General features: G+C 47.6%; 9 protein-coding genes across 9 annotated transcripts; 5 read left to right on the forward strand and 4 right to left on the reverse strand.

The window, feature by feature from the left end:
• Positions 1-170: 170 nt before the first annotated feature.
• Positions 171-1349, forward strand: CNBE4090 (hypothetical protein; the record flags this gene model as incomplete). Its single annotated transcript, XM_770042.1, has 5 exons — positions 171-316; positions 371-452; positions 509-811; positions 863-963; positions 1010-1349. The coding sequence occupies 5 exons, from the start codon at positions 171-173 to the stop codon at positions 1347-1349; spliced, it is 972 nt and encodes a 323-aa protein (XP_775135.1).
• A 369-nt stretch (positions 1350-1718) lies between these two features.
• On the forward strand, positions 1719-2091 carry CNBE4100 (hypothetical protein; the record flags this gene model as incomplete). Its single annotated transcript, XM_770043.1, has 2 exons — positions 1719-1807; positions 1962-2091. The coding sequence occupies 2 exons, from the start codon at positions 1719-1721 to the stop codon at positions 2089-2091; spliced, it is 219 nt and encodes a 72-aa protein (XP_775136.1).
• A 297-nt stretch (positions 2092-2388) lies between these two features.
• Positions 2389-4035, reverse strand: CNBE4110 (hypothetical protein; the record flags this gene model as incomplete). Its single annotated transcript, XM_770044.1, has 8 exons — positions 2389-2820; positions 2876-2998; positions 3051-3210; positions 3263-3468; positions 3526-3707; positions 3759-3838; positions 3890-3976; positions 4028-4035. 8 exons carry the CDS (start codon positions 4033-4035, stop codon positions 2389-2391), a joined length of 1278 nt encoding a protein of 425 aa, XP_775137.1.
• Positions 4036-5709: 1674 nt separating this feature from the next.
• CNBE4120 (hypothetical protein) lies at positions 5710-7725 on the reverse strand (the record flags this gene model as incomplete). Its single annotated transcript, XM_770045.1, has 7 exons — positions 5710-5978; positions 6038-6078; positions 6137-7009; positions 7065-7171; positions 7224-7264; positions 7316-7476; positions 7538-7725. The coding sequence occupies 7 exons, from the start codon at positions 7723-7725 to the stop codon at positions 5710-5712; spliced, it is 1680 nt and encodes a 559-aa protein (XP_775138.1).
• A 604-nt stretch (positions 7726-8329) lies between these two features.
• On the forward strand, positions 8330-9864 carry CNBE4130 (hypothetical protein; the record flags this gene model as incomplete). The annotated part of the gene is made up of 6 exons (XM_770046.1): positions 8330-8627; positions 8685-8771; positions 8827-9179; positions 9238-9339; positions 9392-9523; positions 9574-9864. 6 exons carry the CDS (start codon positions 8330-8332, stop codon positions 9862-9864), a joined length of 1263 nt encoding a protein of 420 aa, XP_775139.1.
• A 303-nt stretch (positions 9865-10167) lies between these two features.
• Positions 10168-11737, reverse strand: CNBE4140 (hypothetical protein; the record flags this gene model as incomplete). The annotated part of the gene is made up of 10 exons (XM_770047.1): positions 10168-10173; positions 10242-10379; positions 10434-10487; positions 10537-10712; positions 10764-10822; positions 10871-10985; positions 11040-11159; positions 11213-11327; positions 11378-11496; positions 11548-11737. The coding sequence occupies 10 exons, from the start codon at positions 11735-11737 to the stop codon at positions 10168-10170; spliced, it is 1092 nt and encodes a 363-aa protein (XP_775140.1).
• Positions 11738-12052: 315 nt separating this feature from the next.
• CNBE4150 (hypothetical protein) lies at positions 12053-14779 on the forward strand (the record flags this gene model as incomplete). Its single annotated transcript, XM_770048.1, has 5 exons — positions 12053-12280; positions 12337-12549; positions 12601-13184; positions 13280-13995; positions 14046-14779. The coding sequence occupies 5 exons, from the start codon at positions 12053-12055 to the stop codon at positions 14777-14779; spliced, it is 2475 nt and encodes an 824-aa protein (XP_775141.1).
• A 529-nt stretch (positions 14780-15308) lies between these two features.
• On the forward strand, positions 15309-16775 carry CNBE4160 (hypothetical protein; the record flags this gene model as incomplete). Its single annotated transcript, XM_770049.1, has 8 exons — positions 15309-15374; positions 15446-15534; positions 15590-15799; positions 15858-15960; positions 16020-16216; positions 16266-16329; positions 16382-16512; positions 16583-16775. The coding sequence occupies 8 exons, from the start codon at positions 15309-15311 to the stop codon at positions 16773-16775; spliced, it is 1053 nt and encodes a 350-aa protein (XP_775142.1).
• A 92-nt stretch (positions 16776-16867) lies between these two features.
• CNBE4170 (hypothetical protein) lies at positions 16868-18390 on the reverse strand (the record flags this gene model as incomplete). Its single annotated transcript, XM_770050.1, has 2 exons — positions 16868-18147; positions 18201-18390. The coding sequence occupies 2 exons, from the start codon at positions 18388-18390 to the stop codon at positions 16868-16870; spliced, it is 1470 nt and encodes a 489-aa protein (XP_775143.1).
• Between the last annotated feature and the right edge of the window lie 204 nt (positions 18391-18594).

An 18594-nucleotide genomic window follows, 5' to 3' on the forward strand; every position in this document is an offset into this window, starting at 1 on the left:
TCTGAAATTGATTCCGTTCAGCTTTTCCCTATTTTATCCCACCTCCACCGGCCGGGGATTCGCCCGAAATATATAGAGGAATGCAAAGCGGTCTGTTGACAAGCATAGTTGAGGTGTAAAGCCCGGAAAAAGGCTCAAAAAGCTATCCCAAGGTCTTGACATACAGCAGCATGTCTCACTCACCTCATCCCCTGGCAACTTTGGAGCAGATCGTCTCTACACCTTCAGCTGCAGATGGGATTCCAAGTGATGTGGAGGATGATCTGCGCGTAGCAGGGTGCATGCTAATACAGGAAGCGGGCGTGATGTTGAAGCTGTGAGTGATACCAATGGTCCAATGAATATGTGGCACTTGTTGACCTGCAAGTAGGCCGCAAAGTACCATGGCAACAGCTCAAGTTCTGTTACATCGGTTCTACTACGTTTCCTCCATGTGCTCTTTTGGTGTCAATGTGAGTTTATGATTGTGATTAGAAACGAAGCATGGCTGATTCGCTTTGTGAAACAGGACATATCAATATCAGCTCTCTTCTTGGCATCTAAACTCTGCGAGAGTCCTGTTCGTTTACGAGATCTGATCAACACTTACCTTTACCTCCTGGCTCGTACTCAACATCTTCTTAATCTTCCAGCCGATCAGCCATTCCATCCAGGTCTTTTGTCGCAATCGGATGAAAGTGAGAAAGACAAGTTATGGGAAGGATTCAAGTTCAGCGTACCGGGGTTCCACGACGAGATATTCTGGGATTGGAAGGACGTTATTACGGCGTCAGAAATGCAGGTTCTCAAGAGACTGGGGTTCAACATGCAGGTAAATTCAATTTTAATTCAGCTGGCTGTCTATTTCTAATGTTCTGCACAGGTTGACTTGCCGTATAACCATATGATTAACTATCTCAAGATTCTAGACCTGGTATTCGAAGACGATGTCACTCAAATGTGTTGGTCTATCTTGAATGACATGTACGTCTTGTTCATGCCCAGATAGCCCGTCATTAACAGATTGCAGGCTTTTGACACCCCTCTACGCTATCCACCCTCCTCACACTATCGCTTGTATATCTATTCTTCTCACTACACGTCTTCGCCGTATTCCTCTTCCGCCCAAATGGTATCTCCTCTTCGACGTATCTTATGATGAGATCTGGTCTGGATGTGGCGTCGTAATGAGACTATGGATTGACTGGGGACTCGATCGGCCAAAAGGTGTCATTCAAAGAAACAAAAGGACGGTAAATGAAGAAGAGGAAGGAAGAAAAATCAAGGAATCTAGATGGAGAAGAGCATGGGTACTAGCTCAGTCTAGAAAAGCGGTAAGACGGTGGGTTGAAGGGCTGGAGAAGGCGTAGGTTGGTATTTTTGTGTCTTCTATGTTGTATAAGCATATATATATATATCCTTGCATGCTCCATCTCAAGTACATTTGCCGGAATTTTTCAAGGAAGGCTGGATATCCGTTGCCACCGTCGATACTAATATAATGATATCGCACGCGTTCCTTCGGCAGACGACAAACGCAGTCAGGAACGGTTGTTGCCGGAAACGCTTCTCTCATTTTCCGCTCGTCAAGTCCATCGAGGATCGATGGGTCGTGTTTATTGTTTTTCAATTTACATCTATTTCCAGGTATTGCAAGCAAACTTTACGCCTTTCATCTCCTCTACACCTAGTCACATTCTCATTCCTTCGAATTGCGTCAATACTCCACGCAAGTCAACATGGTCTTCGGTCGTCTTGTCCACTTCACCTTCGACGCCCTTGCGGTGTCCACTATTCTTGCTGGCGTCAAGAAGACTACTGGCTTCGCGTAAGTACATGATACAAGAGTGCGAGTAATGCTGACGGTGTCTCTGGTACCTCTATCGATACCCTTATCGCTAACTATCACTCTTGGCGACATCCTCACAAATGTTGACGTTCGCTTCACCTATAACGTCAAACCTATCTGTGACTTCTTTTAGCCCTGCCACCGATCTCATCCCCGACTCCTCTATCAAGTCCATCACCGACTCATATCTCGGTGTCGGCACAACCATTTTTGACATTGTTGCTGGACAAGCGGTGACCAGTCAATATTTTAAGCGAACATAAGTAACCTGCAATTATAGCGCAACGATGATGGAGAAGATATCATGCAATTAGGCAAGCAGAAACCTCGGAAATTGAAACCACAGGGAGGGGACAATGGATACTGTGGCGTTGGTCTAGAGCGAGGATGCCGTGCTTGGCCGTGTTTGAGAGTAGGAAGCAGGCATGCTGCATGTAACATTCTCTAATACACGTTGCTAACGAGCTCCAAGATGTACGCTGAGACGGAGAAATAAATAACCCAAACAGATGCCAGCCGAAAAAAACAACAACACAAAAACAACACATGTTCAACAACTATTACTCCGCGATCGTGTGGCTTGTAGTGACAAACACCTGCGTCGGCCCCTTGATCTTGTGTTCGGCAGTCTCGAACGGACTTTTGAACCTTTGCACCACGCTCGGCAGACCCGACAGGTCGCTCAATCTGGCAATCTTTGTCTTATCAGCTACCTCTGCGAAAGGCGCATTGACTTTTGTCCTGCCAGAATAGCCAGAACTGGAATCGTCGTGATTGTCGCTGGGAGGGGAAACTTGCATCTCGAACCCACGGGGATTGGTCATGAGACCTATGGCTTTGGATTCATCACCAATGTTGAGACGTTCGCCGAGTTCCATGAATTGCTTGGCGGAGTAACCTTCGGGAGGAGGTCTGTTGTAGGGGACAATGGGTTGGACGTCTTGATTACCGGTGGGAAGAGATTCGGATGTCATGTTTCGGGGGAGAAGGACCTGGGAGGCCAATGTTAACCCATATTACGGCTTTCAACTGATTAAGAGAACTCACAACAACGGAAAGACAGGTAGCACAGAACAATCCGAGCTGACCACTGAGATACAGGGTGTCTGACCAGAAAGGACTTTTGTTCACCCTCTGCTCTGCGGTAAATGCGTCGGCTGAAATGATCAACTGAGGACGAATGTCAGTTTGGAAATGCAAGTACTACAAACCTTAAACTTACGAAACAAATGCTGTAGACGAGACGACAAGCAGTACGAATCTCGTTCATCTCTGAAAAGAAATGCAGTCTTTCGAGCACCTCGGCGTTGGCGCCTTGGCGACGGACGTTTTTGAGGAAGGAAGGGAAAATGAGACACAGGCCGACAGAGGCAAAAGCTAGCCTTGACAGGAGATTAACAACAAGATCATATGCCAATTGTCTTATACACTCACAAGATACTCAAGCTCGAACCAACGCAGAAAAGATATGCCCTGATCATGTCAAGGTTGGTGTTCTCGATATGCACAGAGGCGATTAAGAGAGCAAAGGAGCAAATGAAGAGGCCGATCCAAGCCTTGAAGAAGCCGGAGCGCAGCCAGGATGTTTGAGGTCCTCCAGGCGTATTTATGGATTTGATCAGGTAACCCCAATACAAGAACTTTTTTTGGGATCAAGTCAGCACTGGATATCACTGTTGGAAACAGCGAAGACCTACCTCCTCAAGATGGACACCCTGTAAAAAACCCCAAGCAACCGTGATGAAGTACAGACTAGTCTTAAAAAGATTGTAATGGGTTTTGCTGTAAAGCTGGTAAGGAGTGACGATAGTCTTTTCAAGAGCGGGGTAGTAAATCCAGTACTCTGAGTATAGGACATGTACATCAATCCATGTATAGACTGACCTTTGTATCAGCAAATGAAAGCGGATGCTATGTACCTGACGCTCACCTTGTAGACCTGCTACTGAGAGTAAGAGAATATGGCACATCATTGCTCGGAACCAGTTGTCCTTGCTGTAAAGAAGACACCTACGCGGATCCGTTAGTCAACACTTCATGCTAAACGGAAGAGGAGCTCACCTCCAGCGGTCGTAGTGCCATGTGTGCCAGAAGATGAATAGTAAACCGGTGAGAGAGGTAAGGGCCGAGAAGGCCATGGCTGCTGGTCTGTGAATGGCTTAGCTATTGTGCCACACTCGACCCCAATCGATAACCCACGTTGTCATCTTTTACAGGTTGCCAATCGGATTAGGTCCCCAGCGCGAAGAGACGTGTATTACAGGTGGTTAGCTGTAACGTAAGTGCTCGCGTATAGCTAACGTTCGCCACAGTAGTAGGTTGATCTGGTTAAAAGCCAATGATAGGAGCGGCCCCATCTCAATGTTATATACCACCGAAATTATCGATCCAAAGTGTTCCCAGGCCAATGATCACATGTCGATATCCGAGACATCCTCCTTCACACCTTCTTCATTACAATCGGAGTGTGGGTGAGGACAAAGGATTATCCCTTCCACAGCGGTCTGACGTGTCTGAACAAGACAGAGTTGATCCTTCATCAAGGATTGCCTTTCCGAGTCCTGATCAGGCCATCAGAGAGAACGGTTTAATGGTCATGCCGCTCAAGCTAGAAGCGGAGATTACAGAATGGAATTTGTTGTTACGTGTGTATGATGTGTGAAATAGCCTCCCTTTGAGTGAAAGGGATGTGTTTCGGATTCGGCATTCGGCCATTCTGTTCGTGCCTTATATATGACATATAACCTTCTTTGTTCCATTTCATGTTCCCAAGCAAATCAAGATAGGCAATTATTCCACATTGGTTATTCGTACGCTGTAGCGAGGAGAGGGGTAGACGGTGTCAGAGGATATGGCAGGGCGACGAGATAATCCACTTTCCGCAACCAGCGAAGACTACTACGCGCAAGCTCATTGACGGCTGATGCACTCGTGGTACTACTGATGAATATTTGAAGTTTAAGCTTACCGATGTGTGATTGACATTCGCATTTCCGCAGCCTTTGAAGTACAAGGAACGAAGAGCTTTTCCGCATTCCGAAGGATGTAAGGATGATAGACGATAATATAAGAGCCCTGCCTTATTCTACCACCGGCTACAATAAGTGATGACGTGATAATAGTTCTGCGTTCGCTCTTTTCAATGATCTAAATATATTGTGGTGTAGGCCCTTTTTCCTCACTTCCTATCGCATTCTTTGAGACCGTACGTGTTGTACGTAACCTAATTGAGAGCGATAGCAAGGAATGGACATCCAACATGAAAGTCAATAAGGATGGTGAAAATAAAAAAGGAGATACGTAGTGAATAAGGCAAAAAAGGAACGCGCGTCGTGCGCTCCGTCGCATCTCTTCCGAATCGCGCACAAAAAAGCAGTAACGAACACATGTGGATACATAAACACTTTATTCCGTCTTTATCACACAACACACACATATATATTAGACAAACATGTAGCATGATAGGATGCTGTGTTTGTGGAAGTGAAATCACTTTCTGCTTGTCGACAGTAGCGGGTGGTAGGGTTCGCTCGTTCACACCATGCCCGGCTGCGGCCAAAAATGTTCTCGGCAATAGAATAATGATCAATAAATGATCAAAGGCTTCTCCCCCGGCTTTCGCTATCCAATCTCATGAGATGATTTCGATCATGGCAGTTTGCGTCGCATAATAAGGCATAAGCTCGTCTGCAATAATAAACGATAATATTACGTCCCGAAATGGCTATTTTACAGTTAAATACCCGAGATGTGATGATATTGATTGTCCGTAATGTGGTGAGTACAAATGAATGCCTTGAGTGAAATGCAATAGAAGAAATACAACTGCGCTCCTCGTGGAGTCGCCTTTCGTGAATCCCGAGCACCCCTTTCGATACCCTTTAATATCCCCCTGGTCCACTCTGATCTGCTTCTCGCATCCTTCCACGCCCGACGGCAGTATCCGTACCATCATCTCTCCCAGATCTCGATTGTCTTCTCGAGGTATTGCTGCTACCTCCTCCTTCCGTTCTTGTGCTTCGAGTGCGAGGACGGTTTCGTCGCATGAATGTGAGGTAACGCGCGAATCCTTGTGGGCTAGAGGGGCTTTCGGAGGACAAAATTTGGGAGCTCTGGGTAGAGGAAGGAGACGGTTGAGGGTTGTTGAAGTCTGAGTGATTGACAAGGCGTAAAATTAGCACTCATAAATGATAGTATGTTAGTGCGTACCTTTACGACACAACGGACAGCTCGAAGAGACTTGCAGTAACCTATCGAAACCATTCGTCAGCCAGGTCTCCCAGATTTTCTTCCACTGTAAAAACGTACCAAGGGTCGATGCACCCCCTGTGGTACATATGTTCCCGTTTGCACGGCAAAACTCTCAAGTCATCCCCATCCTCAAACTCAACCAGACAAATCGGGCAAGTCTGTCCATCCTCAGCTTCCACTTGTTCCAGATGCACCATTGTAGTCGCAGCCGCTGTAGCTGCTACCTCCTCCGATTTACCGCCACTACCACTAGCTTGCGACTCTGACCTATCCCTTAACAGCTGAGGGACGCTTTCACAAGTATCCAGAGCAGTGTGGAATGACACTTCTGTATCGCACTTGGATATCGGCCGCCTCTTGCTTTCCCTATTCGGGAATGCGTCCATATCGATGCCGTCGCCCCTTTCGATCTGCGACATCGGTAATGTCTCCCCAGTATCCTTGAGAGATATCCTCTTCGTTCGGTTGCTGGAAGATTTCCCGTTTGATGTGTGAAATTTGATGACGGGGAATGTATCAAGCATTGCCTGTGCCAGTCCTCCAGCAGTACTTTGACCCCCATCTGCATGCTCATCCTCTCTTCTTCCATACCGCTCAGGATGTCGAAGGGCTCGCCTGCCGCCCATGATGAGCATAATGAGGAATACGACCGATACAACTCCAGTGATGGTGTAAAGAACGATCATGGGTGTAGACGTTCTCTTATTATGGGAAGAATCTGATGAAGTCGAAGTGGTGGCATTGGGGATATAAGTGGATGTGGCTTGGCCAGTAGAATTGCGAGCGGTGAGTGTACCTATAAGATAGGTTTTGGTGGCAGGATAATTTCCTGCTAATGATTGGTTGACATCGAGAGCCGATTGGTTGAGAAGTGTAGCGTTGTAGTTCGCAAAGCTCTCGTTAGTGTGTACAAATTGATTGTTGATCACCCTTAGAAGCATTTAGTCAATGAAAAGTGCCCTGTAAGGCATAAGAATATACATACCTTGCAACTTGGACATTCTTCGTCGCAAAAACGTCTAAGGGCTTTTCGAAATCTGTGATGTATTCGGAATTGAGAAGACATGTCTGAGATCTCGTAGTGTAGAGAAGCTATTGTATGTCAACTATGTTCCTCTGCTACATCAAAGTCTTGTAGGCTCACAGCGGAAGAAGCACCTCGATCTCTCGCCAAGGTGAATATATCTTGACTTTGGTCAGTCTATTCAAAGAGTTTTTCGAAATCAAGCAACTTACCCCATTCCATACTGGCAATAGTCTCATTCGTGTCGCAGCTAATGAATGCTATCCAAGGGGTTGTGGTGGTGATATTACTGCCCATTGTCGATTCTGAAAAGTGTACCAAAGCTCCCGAGGTCGTTCCGCCAGTGTCAACATCCGCTCTTAGTTGAAACGACCTAAGGTAAATAATGGATGAGCTTTGCGTCATAATACGAGACACAGACAGCAATGACTTACACCCCACCACTGTATACGCCCAGCGGATCCGTCCATGCTATAGCGATTGTTGAAGAATCCGTCAGGTTCAGGCCAGACGTATCGTTTACTGGCAGAGCCGGGATGTAGGCTAAACATGGTAGGTGGTTGAATAGAAATCCAGCAACGACTAACGCCCTACCATAAGAGGATAGGTCTCTGGTGAGCATACTGAAAGGCAGACAAAAGCGGTGCAGAAGAGGCTGTTTGCGAAGGCAGAAGATCTGGCCTGTCGTCCGCCTAGCCTTGTGGTAGACCGAAAATAGAACGGAATTGTTTGACTATTTTGCGCGAAGGATGACAGTGGGTGGACGATGGGAGATTAAAAGGGGTGGAGGTGGGTGTCGAGGAAGCTCGAGGTTTGCTGGGTTAATTGAAGCACAATAGTCGGAGTTTCACGCCGTACGCAGTCAGCGATTGTGGGCCTGCGGGACACAAAGGAAAGGTACGGGAGTATCGCGTGAGATGAATGCCGCTGCGGGTGCGGGTTGGGCGGTTGCGTGAGGTGGACGGCTGTTCGCTGGCAGTGAGCTAGCTGTTGGAGGACTGCAGCGGGTTAAAAGGCATGAGCAAGTATCCGCCTCGAATGCAAGTGTGAACATTATTTTATTATGCATCGTTGGCCGAATTAATGTAAGCCTGATGATGTCGTTGCTCGCGGAAACATAAACTCAGGGACCACAGATTTACTCTCATGGCTTCGTGCCTAGCCCAGATCAACACGGCAGCGGAACCAAATTTTAATCTCCGGCAAAATCGATAACAACCACCCAAATGCTACTCCGCTCCGTCCAGCAAGCCAGCGAACTTGAACTATCGGAGCCTGACTCTGTTCGTACTGAAAGAGCAGTCCGGCCCAAAGGAGCAATATTACCAGTGTCAACAGCCATGATGCTTGCCAACCAACCTTTTCTACTGCGAATCCCACTCAAACGACAGGCAAAGACGCGTTCGTTCTGCTGCTTCTCTGCAACTTGTAAAAGACGAACTGCGAAAAAGCCCTTTCGGATACTGTTTTGCGGCTCAGACGACTTCTCTGTAGCTTCCTTAAAAGCAGTATATGAAGCGAAAGGTATGCCAAAATTGTGTCTTGATGGTTTAGCTGGAGACTGCTTATGATTTGCCGTAGACGTTTGGTCTAGCATTGACGTAGTGGTGCCCGCTGAAAGGGAAATTGGGCGAGGAGGGAAGCATGCGCATCACGAAAAGTACACCCGTAAGCAGAAATTGCAGGATCTCTGGAAGGGCTGACTAAACTTTGGATCGGCAAGCGGCACTACGCCTGTACGCCGAGCAGAATAATCTCCCCGTATCGACCATTCCATCTACCGGCCTCAAAGCCTGGTCTCCACCCGAACCTTTCACTTCGTCCGATCTCAACTCCTCACATATGTTGTTAACAGCGTCTTTTGGACACATTATCCCTCTCCGACTCTTGAAGCTCTTCCCTCCGATTCAACGGCTGAATGTACATCCGTCTCTCTTACCTAGATGGAGAGGAGCTGCTCCTCTACAATGGACTATTGCGAGTGGAGATGAAGAGACAGGGGTTAGTGTGCAGACGCTGGTGCGGTATGCGCTAGGTGTTGATGCAGGCGATATATTGGGAAGAGCTGAGGGTATCGTGAGTACTGTACCTATTGCAATCCATGGAGAAAAAATGATACTCATGTCAAATTCAGAAAGTCCCTCACGATACTAGGTATGAGACTCTCTTACCTTCCTTAGCAGGGGCAGGAGGCAAGCTGTTAGTTGATGTGCTGCGAAAAATCCAAAATGGAACTGTAAGCTGTTCTGCATCACTGTGGTGATGATTTTACTGATATCGCATGCCAGGTAACCACGGCAGCCCAGGACGAGAGATACATCACTCTCGCCCCTAAGATCACTCATGAAACTTCTCGAATAGATTGGGAAAAACATACAGCAGAGATGATTGACAGATTACATCGTGGATTCACCCATCAAGTATGTATAATCCTCTCCTCTTAAATTAATGTTGACAAACGGATTTACAGTATCCACTCTGGACCTCCTTCCTCGACACAACAGCCCAAATCCTCTCTCTCCATCCCATCCCCCGTCTCTCCCTTCCTATGCCCCTTTATCAACCAGAAGCAATAACGCCCGGCACTGGGATACTTTACAGGCAAGGCAAGTCACGCCGACTATTCGTAGCTTGTGCTGGGGACAGTTGGTTAGAAGTTCAGGAGATCAAGGCGGCGGGTAAGAAGGCTTTGGGTATCAAGGAGTGGTGGAACGGATTACCAAAACATGTGAGGGAAAGCGGGAAAGTGACGTTTCGGTGATTCTTGTGTTTCTGATAGCAGTCATCCATACTTCTGATACAACGGCTTTTTTTTTCAGTGGGCATGAACGAGATGCACTGTACATCGCCATTAGGAGCAGATAAAACACAAGTCCTTTGCGGGATAGACGTCACTCTGTTGGTAAGCGCGGCATGTTATGCAAGTTTCCCTTATCATCATCCGTGAGACCGGTTGGCACAGAGGCCAAAGGGATATGTGATTAGGAGACGCCAAGGCAAGGAAAGGCTAAGAATACATACACTACCAACACTATCGTGCCGTAATCATACAATGCTCGATGCTCTATGCCTTTTGCAGATGTCAAGGATGCGTCAAAAATCCCCGCCAACTGTCTAAACTATTTCAATAGTTCTTACCGCTCTCTCAATACCCTCCACCGGCTCTGCAGGTGTCGGGGGTGTTCTCGGTGTACCATTCAGAGAAGCATATCTCTCAAACATGGGGATCGTACGATGTCCCTCTGGAGCAGCAGAGGTGCTCTCCTGTGTTTGACGCTAAATGTAGCGGGTTAATAACAAGAGGATAGATAGAAAGTAGTCGAGACGTACCAGGGCAGAACGGGAAAGGCCCGATTCAAGACCTTCTAACAAGGCGCAAGCTTTCTATATAATTGTGAGCTATTGTCAAGCAGACTAACCCGAGATAACTCACACAAAGATCATTTGAAGAGATGTAACCACAACGCAAACAAGTCTGCAATGCCTTCATACCTCTTTGTACACTTTGCTCAAGCACAAAGGATTCACCAGAGTGAATGATGTCGACAATAGCGCTAGGTCGGACGGCTTCGAGATCCTTGAGGAAAACTCGGGCATGTCCTCTGTAGGCTAGAACAGGTTATCAATTTTGACCAAAGATGGCTCAACCAAAATACTCACCATCAGGAGAGTAGATACACTCGGTTGAAAAGTACGTGAGCTTTTTGAAGTACGCATACCTATTGCCTGTGAGAATTTGCTGCTACACTTGCGATTCATGAACCTACATGACAATTTCCTTCTCGTAAGCATATTTGAAAGGCTTGCTTCTCTTGATCGTATCCTCAGACTGGGTCGTAACAGCTGTACACCTCGCCAAACGGGCAATATCGCCTCTCATGACTGAGCGGAAATCAGCGATGGGGACTTGTTCATTTGTTGCTGTGTTTTACTGACTGTTCATCAAGACAGTTTCAGCAATGTCATCCGCATTGTGTCCGGTTACAATATGGTCGACTCCTAATTGGGCGGCCCCACGGTCCAATGCCTGGCGACGGAATACACCACAGAAAGTACCTATAAATATGTCAATTTACGATTGAAGAGAGAAAGTATCCTTCAACCCATACAATTGTTCTTCTTGCCGACTTGTTCTACAATCTTGTCCATCGTCCACCCGTAAAGCTCAGAGTAAGATAGGATCTTGAGCGGAAGTCCATACTCTGCTTGATTTTGCTTGACAGTCTATCCAACAAATCAGCCAAGAGGCAACGGACGATTGGAATTGCACTCACCTCTAAAGAGTCGTCTCGATATCCGGTGATACCTTCATCTATTGACAGTAGATACAGATCCAGTCCATAGTCATATCGCTTGTTGAGAACTGAAAGGACGTGTGCAAGAACAGTTGAGTCTGGCAAAATTCAAATGAGCCACAAACCTGATATTACATAAATTAACATACCTTTCCCACCGCTAGCTCCTATAGCTACCCGTTCCCCTCGCTTGAAAATCCCTTCTCCCTCTACGATTGTGTTGTGTACCTCGGTCTCGAAAACTTCGAAAAAGCAGTCCTTGCAAACCTGTTGACCAGTTTTCGGTCGCTTCACAAGAGCTCTAGCGGTATGGCACAATGAACAGGGTGTAGGCGGCATGGCTTCAAGTTGATCGGGCGGTCACAGCTGCTTGCTGGTATACAAGCTGTCTTTGCGAAAAAGATAATAGCCATTCGTACAGTTGGGTGGCAAAACAAATCTTCGTGCCTAATGTGCTGAAAAATGGCTGGTTGGCGTGCCTAAGAATCGCTCCAAGTGACATCACGATATTTTTTATAGCCGGTGGCCCCGAAATGGGCGGTCGGCGGCGGAGAGTATAAGAGATGACTTCACCTCCGTCGTTCATTGAGATCACAAGAATATCCACAACTGCTTCAACAATCATCCAGTACTATCTACTCCATGCCCAGCACCATGTCCGAACAGGATACACCCAAGGGCACAGAGAGACCGCTCACAGCTTACAACCCACCTTTACCCTCCAATAGCACCCCGTTCAGCTTCGCCTGCCGTTGTCTGAATGTCAAGATTGACGGACGCGTTTCTGCTTCAGATGAACAGAAAGTATTGAGCAAGGGTGAAGGAGGTACTAGCGCCCAAGGAAGTGTGGAAGTCTTCCTGCCTATAGGATCGGAGGGAGTGGTGAGTCAAGCGAGATCTTCCGATAGTGGAGATGGCACGTTGACAAGATTATTAAGAAATTTGCGGATTATGTGGTTTATGACCAAGACATTATATCCTCTCGAGAGGATAAATCCGGTAGTGCGATCATTACTGAGGACTCTCCTGAACCTTCATGGCGGAAATGCTTCATCTGTGGTACGAGGTGCTATCGTGTCAAAGATAAGGCGCAGAAGGATCCAGCGGTTGAAGAGGAGTGGGTTACTGTAGAGTTAAACAGCGGCGTAGTGGTAAGGATAGGCTCGTTTACTTGTTTCTGATAGAAGCTAACCGTTGGTTAGTACGGAGAAAAGCTCTCGCAAGCGCTCGGACAAGAAGGTCTCCCATTCACTGGTCTCCTATTCGATCCACCATCAGGGCAGTCCAACTTCGGCCGTCCGCCTACCAATCCTAGCCCTTCCTCTGATCCAGACTCCTATCTTCCCTCTGCAACACCTTCAATCCACTACGTTCCTACTCCTCACGATCCATTCTTTCTTCCTCCGCCCTTCATCCCGTCCAACCCGCACTTGAAAGATCTTTGTGACCAAGCAGAAGAATACCTCAGGGAAGCTCACGGCAGGCTGGAGGATGAAGTGCGACACTTCATATCACTCAAAACATTAGAATTACGTGATATGGAAGAAAAAGTGCGAGGGGAAGTGGAGTTATTATGGGATAAGTACAGGAATGGGCCGGGTAAAGAAGACCTGGACGTAGCGCAGCGCGAGTCTCTGCCGTTCCAGGGAAAGCTCCACGAGCCAAAGAGCATATCCTCACTGTCGCATTTGGAACTTGCATATAGTTTGCTTACCATAACGTCCACTTCGTTGCAGGTGCTACAGTCGACAGTGAATGAACCAAACTGGTGCCGTGGTGAGGGAAAGTGCGAAAAAATGAGTTATTATGGGATAAGTAGAGGAATGGGCCGGGTAAAGAAGAGATCAGTCGTCAGCGCAGCGCGAGTATCAGCCGTACCAGGGAAAGCTCTTCCCGTGCTCCTGAACCGTCTAGCGTATTCCCGCCACCCAGAAACCCTCAATCCCAAAAATCTTTCCAAGCCACTCCGCCGTCACCTCACGCCACTCCTAACCCTATCATGCAAGCCTCAATCGCACCAGCCACTAGCGCTTTACCTAACGGGACATCACTCCTCGCTCATTCCTTGTCCCAAGCGTCGTTCTTCCCACAACCTGCTATTAATGAACTAGGAACTGATGGGGAAGTTCCTGAGGAAATGAGAGATGAGATTGACCATACCATCTCTGAAGTGGCTAGAACATATGGTAAGAAAGGGGATAGTCGAGCGGTTGCTATGAGCTATATCTTTAGCTCCTTTGCGGAGAACATGGGAGGTGCAACTCAGGTTTCTCGTGTGAACCAGGAAGAAGCCGAGTCTCCTGAGAATACGGGTGAGGCGCCTAACAAGGACAGCTGGATTGACCAAGAGACTGACACAGCGAGGATGGCAAGGCCGACTGATCAGTTGGATGCTGTGGTGGAGGAGGACTCTGCCGACGGAGCGACACCGCGACCCAAGCAGACAAAGCCATTACGAGACGATGGAAAATCTGGGGAGAAGAGTAAGAAAGGCAAAGAGAAAGCCAAAGTTAAATTTGAGGAGCCCGAGAAGCCAGGGAAAAGTTCTCGAAGCGCGGATGGAGACAAGACCCCCACGAACACCTCGGAGGAAGAGGGTAAGCTACATGCTTCCAGAAGATTTACTTGTAAATTAACGTGATTCTAGACTACGTATTCGATTTTGAGCTCGAGGACCGCCCTTCAGAACCTGCAGAAATTGTACCGTTCTCTCTCCCCCATTCCTCAGCTGGTTCACGTAACATGCTTGAGGCCAATCTTTCGCACACATTCGCTGCCGACCTTCCTTCTCATCGCGCTGCTTGGCGTCGCATCGAACAGAACGGTTCCATGTACGAGGCTCTTCGGCGGGAAAGGCGATCACACCCCAATGATAACCTTGTGGACGATAGCGAGTTGAGCAAGTTTGCCACTTCTGTGCCCATCGCAATCAATCCTATACGAGCAGGTCAAGCTAGTGTTCCTGTCGCATTGGAACGTAAGACTTCGCTCACAGATCGCCCTGGAATAGTAGTTCCTGGCCTCGGACCGGCCATGCGGGAGAAAGGCGTTGCGAGGAGCAATTCACTCGGTCTGGGTTTCCCCAAAGGCGTACAGTCATCTTCAGCGCGTGGCCGGCCGTCAGATCAACAACGAAAGACTTCACGTTCTGCTTCAGTCTCACGCGAGCGAGAAGCAGTACAGTCTTATGCTGCGGATCCGGGCGCGGTATTTGAGACATTGGCAGATGGTGAGGGCGAGGAAGAAGAAGAAGTGGAGAACACTACCGTGGCAGGGAAAGGAACGATAATGGAAAAGGGATTCGTGCCGCCTCATGTGTTGGCTAGGCAAGAGGATAGCAAAAAGCTTCCTGATGTTGGGTGGAGAAGTTTGGCGTCGTAGTGTGCATAGAATCTTGAAGGAGAAAGGGAATTACAGTAATAAGAAAACGGAAAACGCAGGCGTTGTATATATGAGTGCATAAGGTTTCCTGGCGCGATGTACGGTATGCATTTGTCTTAATAATGTTTAGGTTTCCACGACCACACAAGGGACGCGGATGTATACAAGGAGTTGTCTAGTATCAGGTTGAGGTATAGCTCATGGTGGCATCCGGAGGGGTTGAGGATAAGAAGATATAAATAAACGAAAACATGTCATCTTTCCCCCCTCATCGTCATAAGAAGTTACGGTCCGACGATAGCCGACCGACGGACGACAACAAATAACGCATGAAATCATTGCGTACATCCAATTTTCATCATTTCACTTTCTTTTTTTTCCACACGCCTCCTTAAGCCTCAATCATCATGCTGCTATACACAACAAGAAGACTTCCAAGCATAATTCGCCCAGCGTGCACGCTTCGGCGATTGACCAGTGAGTTGGGGACATATCAGCTCGTGGATTCGAAGGAGTCGGATGGCTAACGATGGATGGCTGGCTAGCCTTTAGTGGTGGCCCTTTCCCAAAAAAGCTTGCTTTTGCATTTGACATTGTAAGAAACAGGGACGAGGATCTTATGAGGGTCTTTGGCTAGAGACTGACCCCCAGGGTTTTGTGTGGTAGGATGGTGTGCTCAAACAAGGCCACAATGTCCTACCTGAAGCTAAACGTACAATGAAACTTCTTACGGGCGAAGATGGACGATTGCCCAAGTACGTCATCCAGTTGCTTCCCAAAATGATAATAGCTCAATCCTACCTTTCACAGACCAATACCCTTTTTGCTGATAACCAACGGCGGTGGAGTTCTTGACCACGAGCGCCTGTCCTTACTTTCCTCCGAACTGGGTGTCCAACTTACACCAGACCAACTCGTCCAGAGTCATACACCCATGCGCGATTACGCACACAAGTACAAGGATAAGCACGTGCTTGTTATTGGGGGGAAGGGAGAAAGCTGCAGGAAGGTCGCCGAATCGTATGTTCATCGTCATAAAAGTTGGACGTGTCCATTCTAATGAAGGGGTGATGTATAGGTATGGGATGAAGAATGCCCACATACCGCAGGATGTAATCGCTTGGAAATCTTCAATTTGGGATCGTACGGAGTTGGCGAAAGAAGAAGAGGCATTTGTCCGAGTACGTTCACCAGGTACCCTGCATCTGGGTGACTAACAGATTGTGTTCGCATGATTTAGCCGCAAGATTTCTCATCCATCCAGTTTTCCGCTATCTTCGTTATGCATGATTCTCACGACTGGGGGCGAGATACCACTCTTATCTTGGATCTTCTCAATTCTGAAAACGGATATCTGGGCACAAGAACGGAAGGAAGGAAGAATGGGGAAGAGGCGGTCGAGTTGATTATGAGCAATCCCGATGTTGAATGGCGGTCGTGAGTGGCTTTTCTACTGCGATGTTCAGATGGCTTATGGCATGGAAAGTGACTGGCCCATACCTCGATTAGGTCAAGGGGCCTTCAGGATTGGTTTGGAAGCTGTTTACAAGGTATTTCGTGCCCTCTCGGGTGTCAAAAACGATCACTGATTCGTTCCATTAGGCAACGACCGGCCTTGACCTCACTTATACCCAATACGGCAAACCTTTCAAAGCCACTTATGACTTCTCCGAGCTTTCTTTGCGCCGATACTTGGCTTCTGTCGGACGTGACTCTAGTGTTCCTTTGCACGTGTAAGTTTCTCCCCTTGGCTGAATGGATGTTCCATCACTATGATAAATGCTTAAAACTATGCATGAATAGCTACATGGTAGGCGACAATCCCGCTTCCGATATTGCCGGCGCAAACGCGCACGGCTGGTCCTCCATCCTCGTCCGCACAGGGGTCTTCCACGATACCCATGGAGAAAAACCAGCGTATCAACCAACTGCCATTGCCGATAATGTAGAAAAGGGAGTAGAGTGGGCTATTGGTAAAGAGATGGGGTTGTTCTGATTAGCGTACGGTGCTAAATAAAAATAGAAAGACACTCAACTCACGTATAGATGCTAGATATATCTCATGCTTGATGCATTCATTCTGATCGATCATGGTGATTGTGGAGATGATGCTTGAGAACGCATAGATGGGGGTAATAAAAAGGGAGCCATGCGTGAATTCGTCAAGAAGGGTGAAGACGCCGCCGGAATAATTTTCAGGCGAGACTTTTCCTTTTCCTCTGACACTTCTTCTTTTCCTTCCCTTCTCCCTTCCAACACATTTTCCACGTCTGGTGCAGTTGAATAATTCCCACCACCTTTCCAAACGTATCCCCATCTATCTCCTGCTAATGCCTCCGTGGCATTACCTCCCACCTTCTCCACCCAGTGTTTCAGTTCCATCCTCCTCAAGATTTTCGTCCATCGTTTTTTCTGCGTTCCAAGTCTTTCAAACTTGACCCTAACTCCCAATTTCACATTGACTTGATTGGGATTCAGAGAATAGAGTTGGGAATGTCCTGACGAATGAAAACAATCAAACCACCCCTCCCAAGCCATTTGCCCTAATTTTCGTAAACGGTAATTGAGGGCATAGTCTGCGATTTGACGCCATGTTTCGAGGCCTGGAGGGATCTGAAAGTTCATGAACCGGGATATCATAGAAATGACTTCGGCTGGTATGACTTTAACTTTTTGCGAGTAGGTCGCAGGGGAAGAGAGAAGCGCTTTGATGGATAGGTGAAGGGTTTGGCGATTGGGGGCTTGTGAGGAAAAAAGCAAATACTGTTCAAGTAGAGTCGAAGGCGAAGCGACAGACCGCGGTGGGGTCTTCAAATATGCCAGGTAGAGATTTAATAGCACCGTATCTTCTAGCCGCGTTTCTTTCGCCTTTCCTTTCCCCATGGGCTCGAAATCGGTAGCATTTTCCAACAGTTTCCACGCATGATCAAACGAAGGCGCTTCACCGAGCAGGAGCAGATGGTGTAAGCGGCCGAACAGCTGAGACATTGTGTAATGACTGGAGTCCGGGATGAACTCTACCGGTGGTAAAGTCTGCATAGCCCACCAGTTTGGTCGAACTTTCCATCCACCGGCCCTTTTATTTCTCTTCATATCTCTCGCTCGTTTGGCATGGCCTAGAGATAGGATGCGTCGGTCGATCATCAACCTCAGCACGTCTTTCTGGGTACGAACGTCTCCGCATCTTTTAGAGTATGCAATGAGTAGTTCGCCAGCTGACCGCGTGAGGTCTGATGGATTGGCTTTGAGGTGGGAGAGGATCTCGTCTGGTTGAGGAGGATTGATCTGTGCCAAAAGGCGATGAACAACAGTAGTTTGTACGGCCTCAGAATCAGATGATTGTTGTTGTATAGCAGGGTTTTTAGAGACTATTCATGCAATGGTCAGCATGATACCATTTGTTGTTTTCATCAACACTCACCATCTAGAAGTGGCCGACGTGGCTTCGTTCTGCTTTTCCATTCAGATCCACTCGCCTCTCCAGCACCGTTTGCGTCTCTTTTTCCTACTTGATGAGAGGCTGGACTTGAAGAAGCTCTTGCAGCCCACGGCAAAAGTGCTCCCAGCTGTACCAACTCGACACAGTGTCGAATTGGTATCCTTGGGGGCATGGGGTATACGGCCGTCTAGCTGAAGTTGCCACGGTTCTTCTAACAGCCAGATATTGTTTGGTATCGTTCACAAGGCAACTATCGGCAGACTCTATGGGCCATATCGCGGGAGAATGCCGGTGCGTATTTTGAGGTGTTTTTGACTTGAGATTGAAGATGGGTTCAATGGATGACGGTCAAAGAATCACGGACACACAACGAAAC

The sequence above is a fragment of the Cryptococcus neoformans genome, chromosome 5, assembly GCF_000149385.1.
Source record: "Cryptococcus neoformans var. neoformans B-3501A chromosome 5, whole genome shotgun sequence".
NCBI lineage: Eukaryota > Fungi > Basidiomycota > Tremellomycetes > Tremellales > Cryptococcaceae > Cryptococcus > Cryptococcus deneoformans.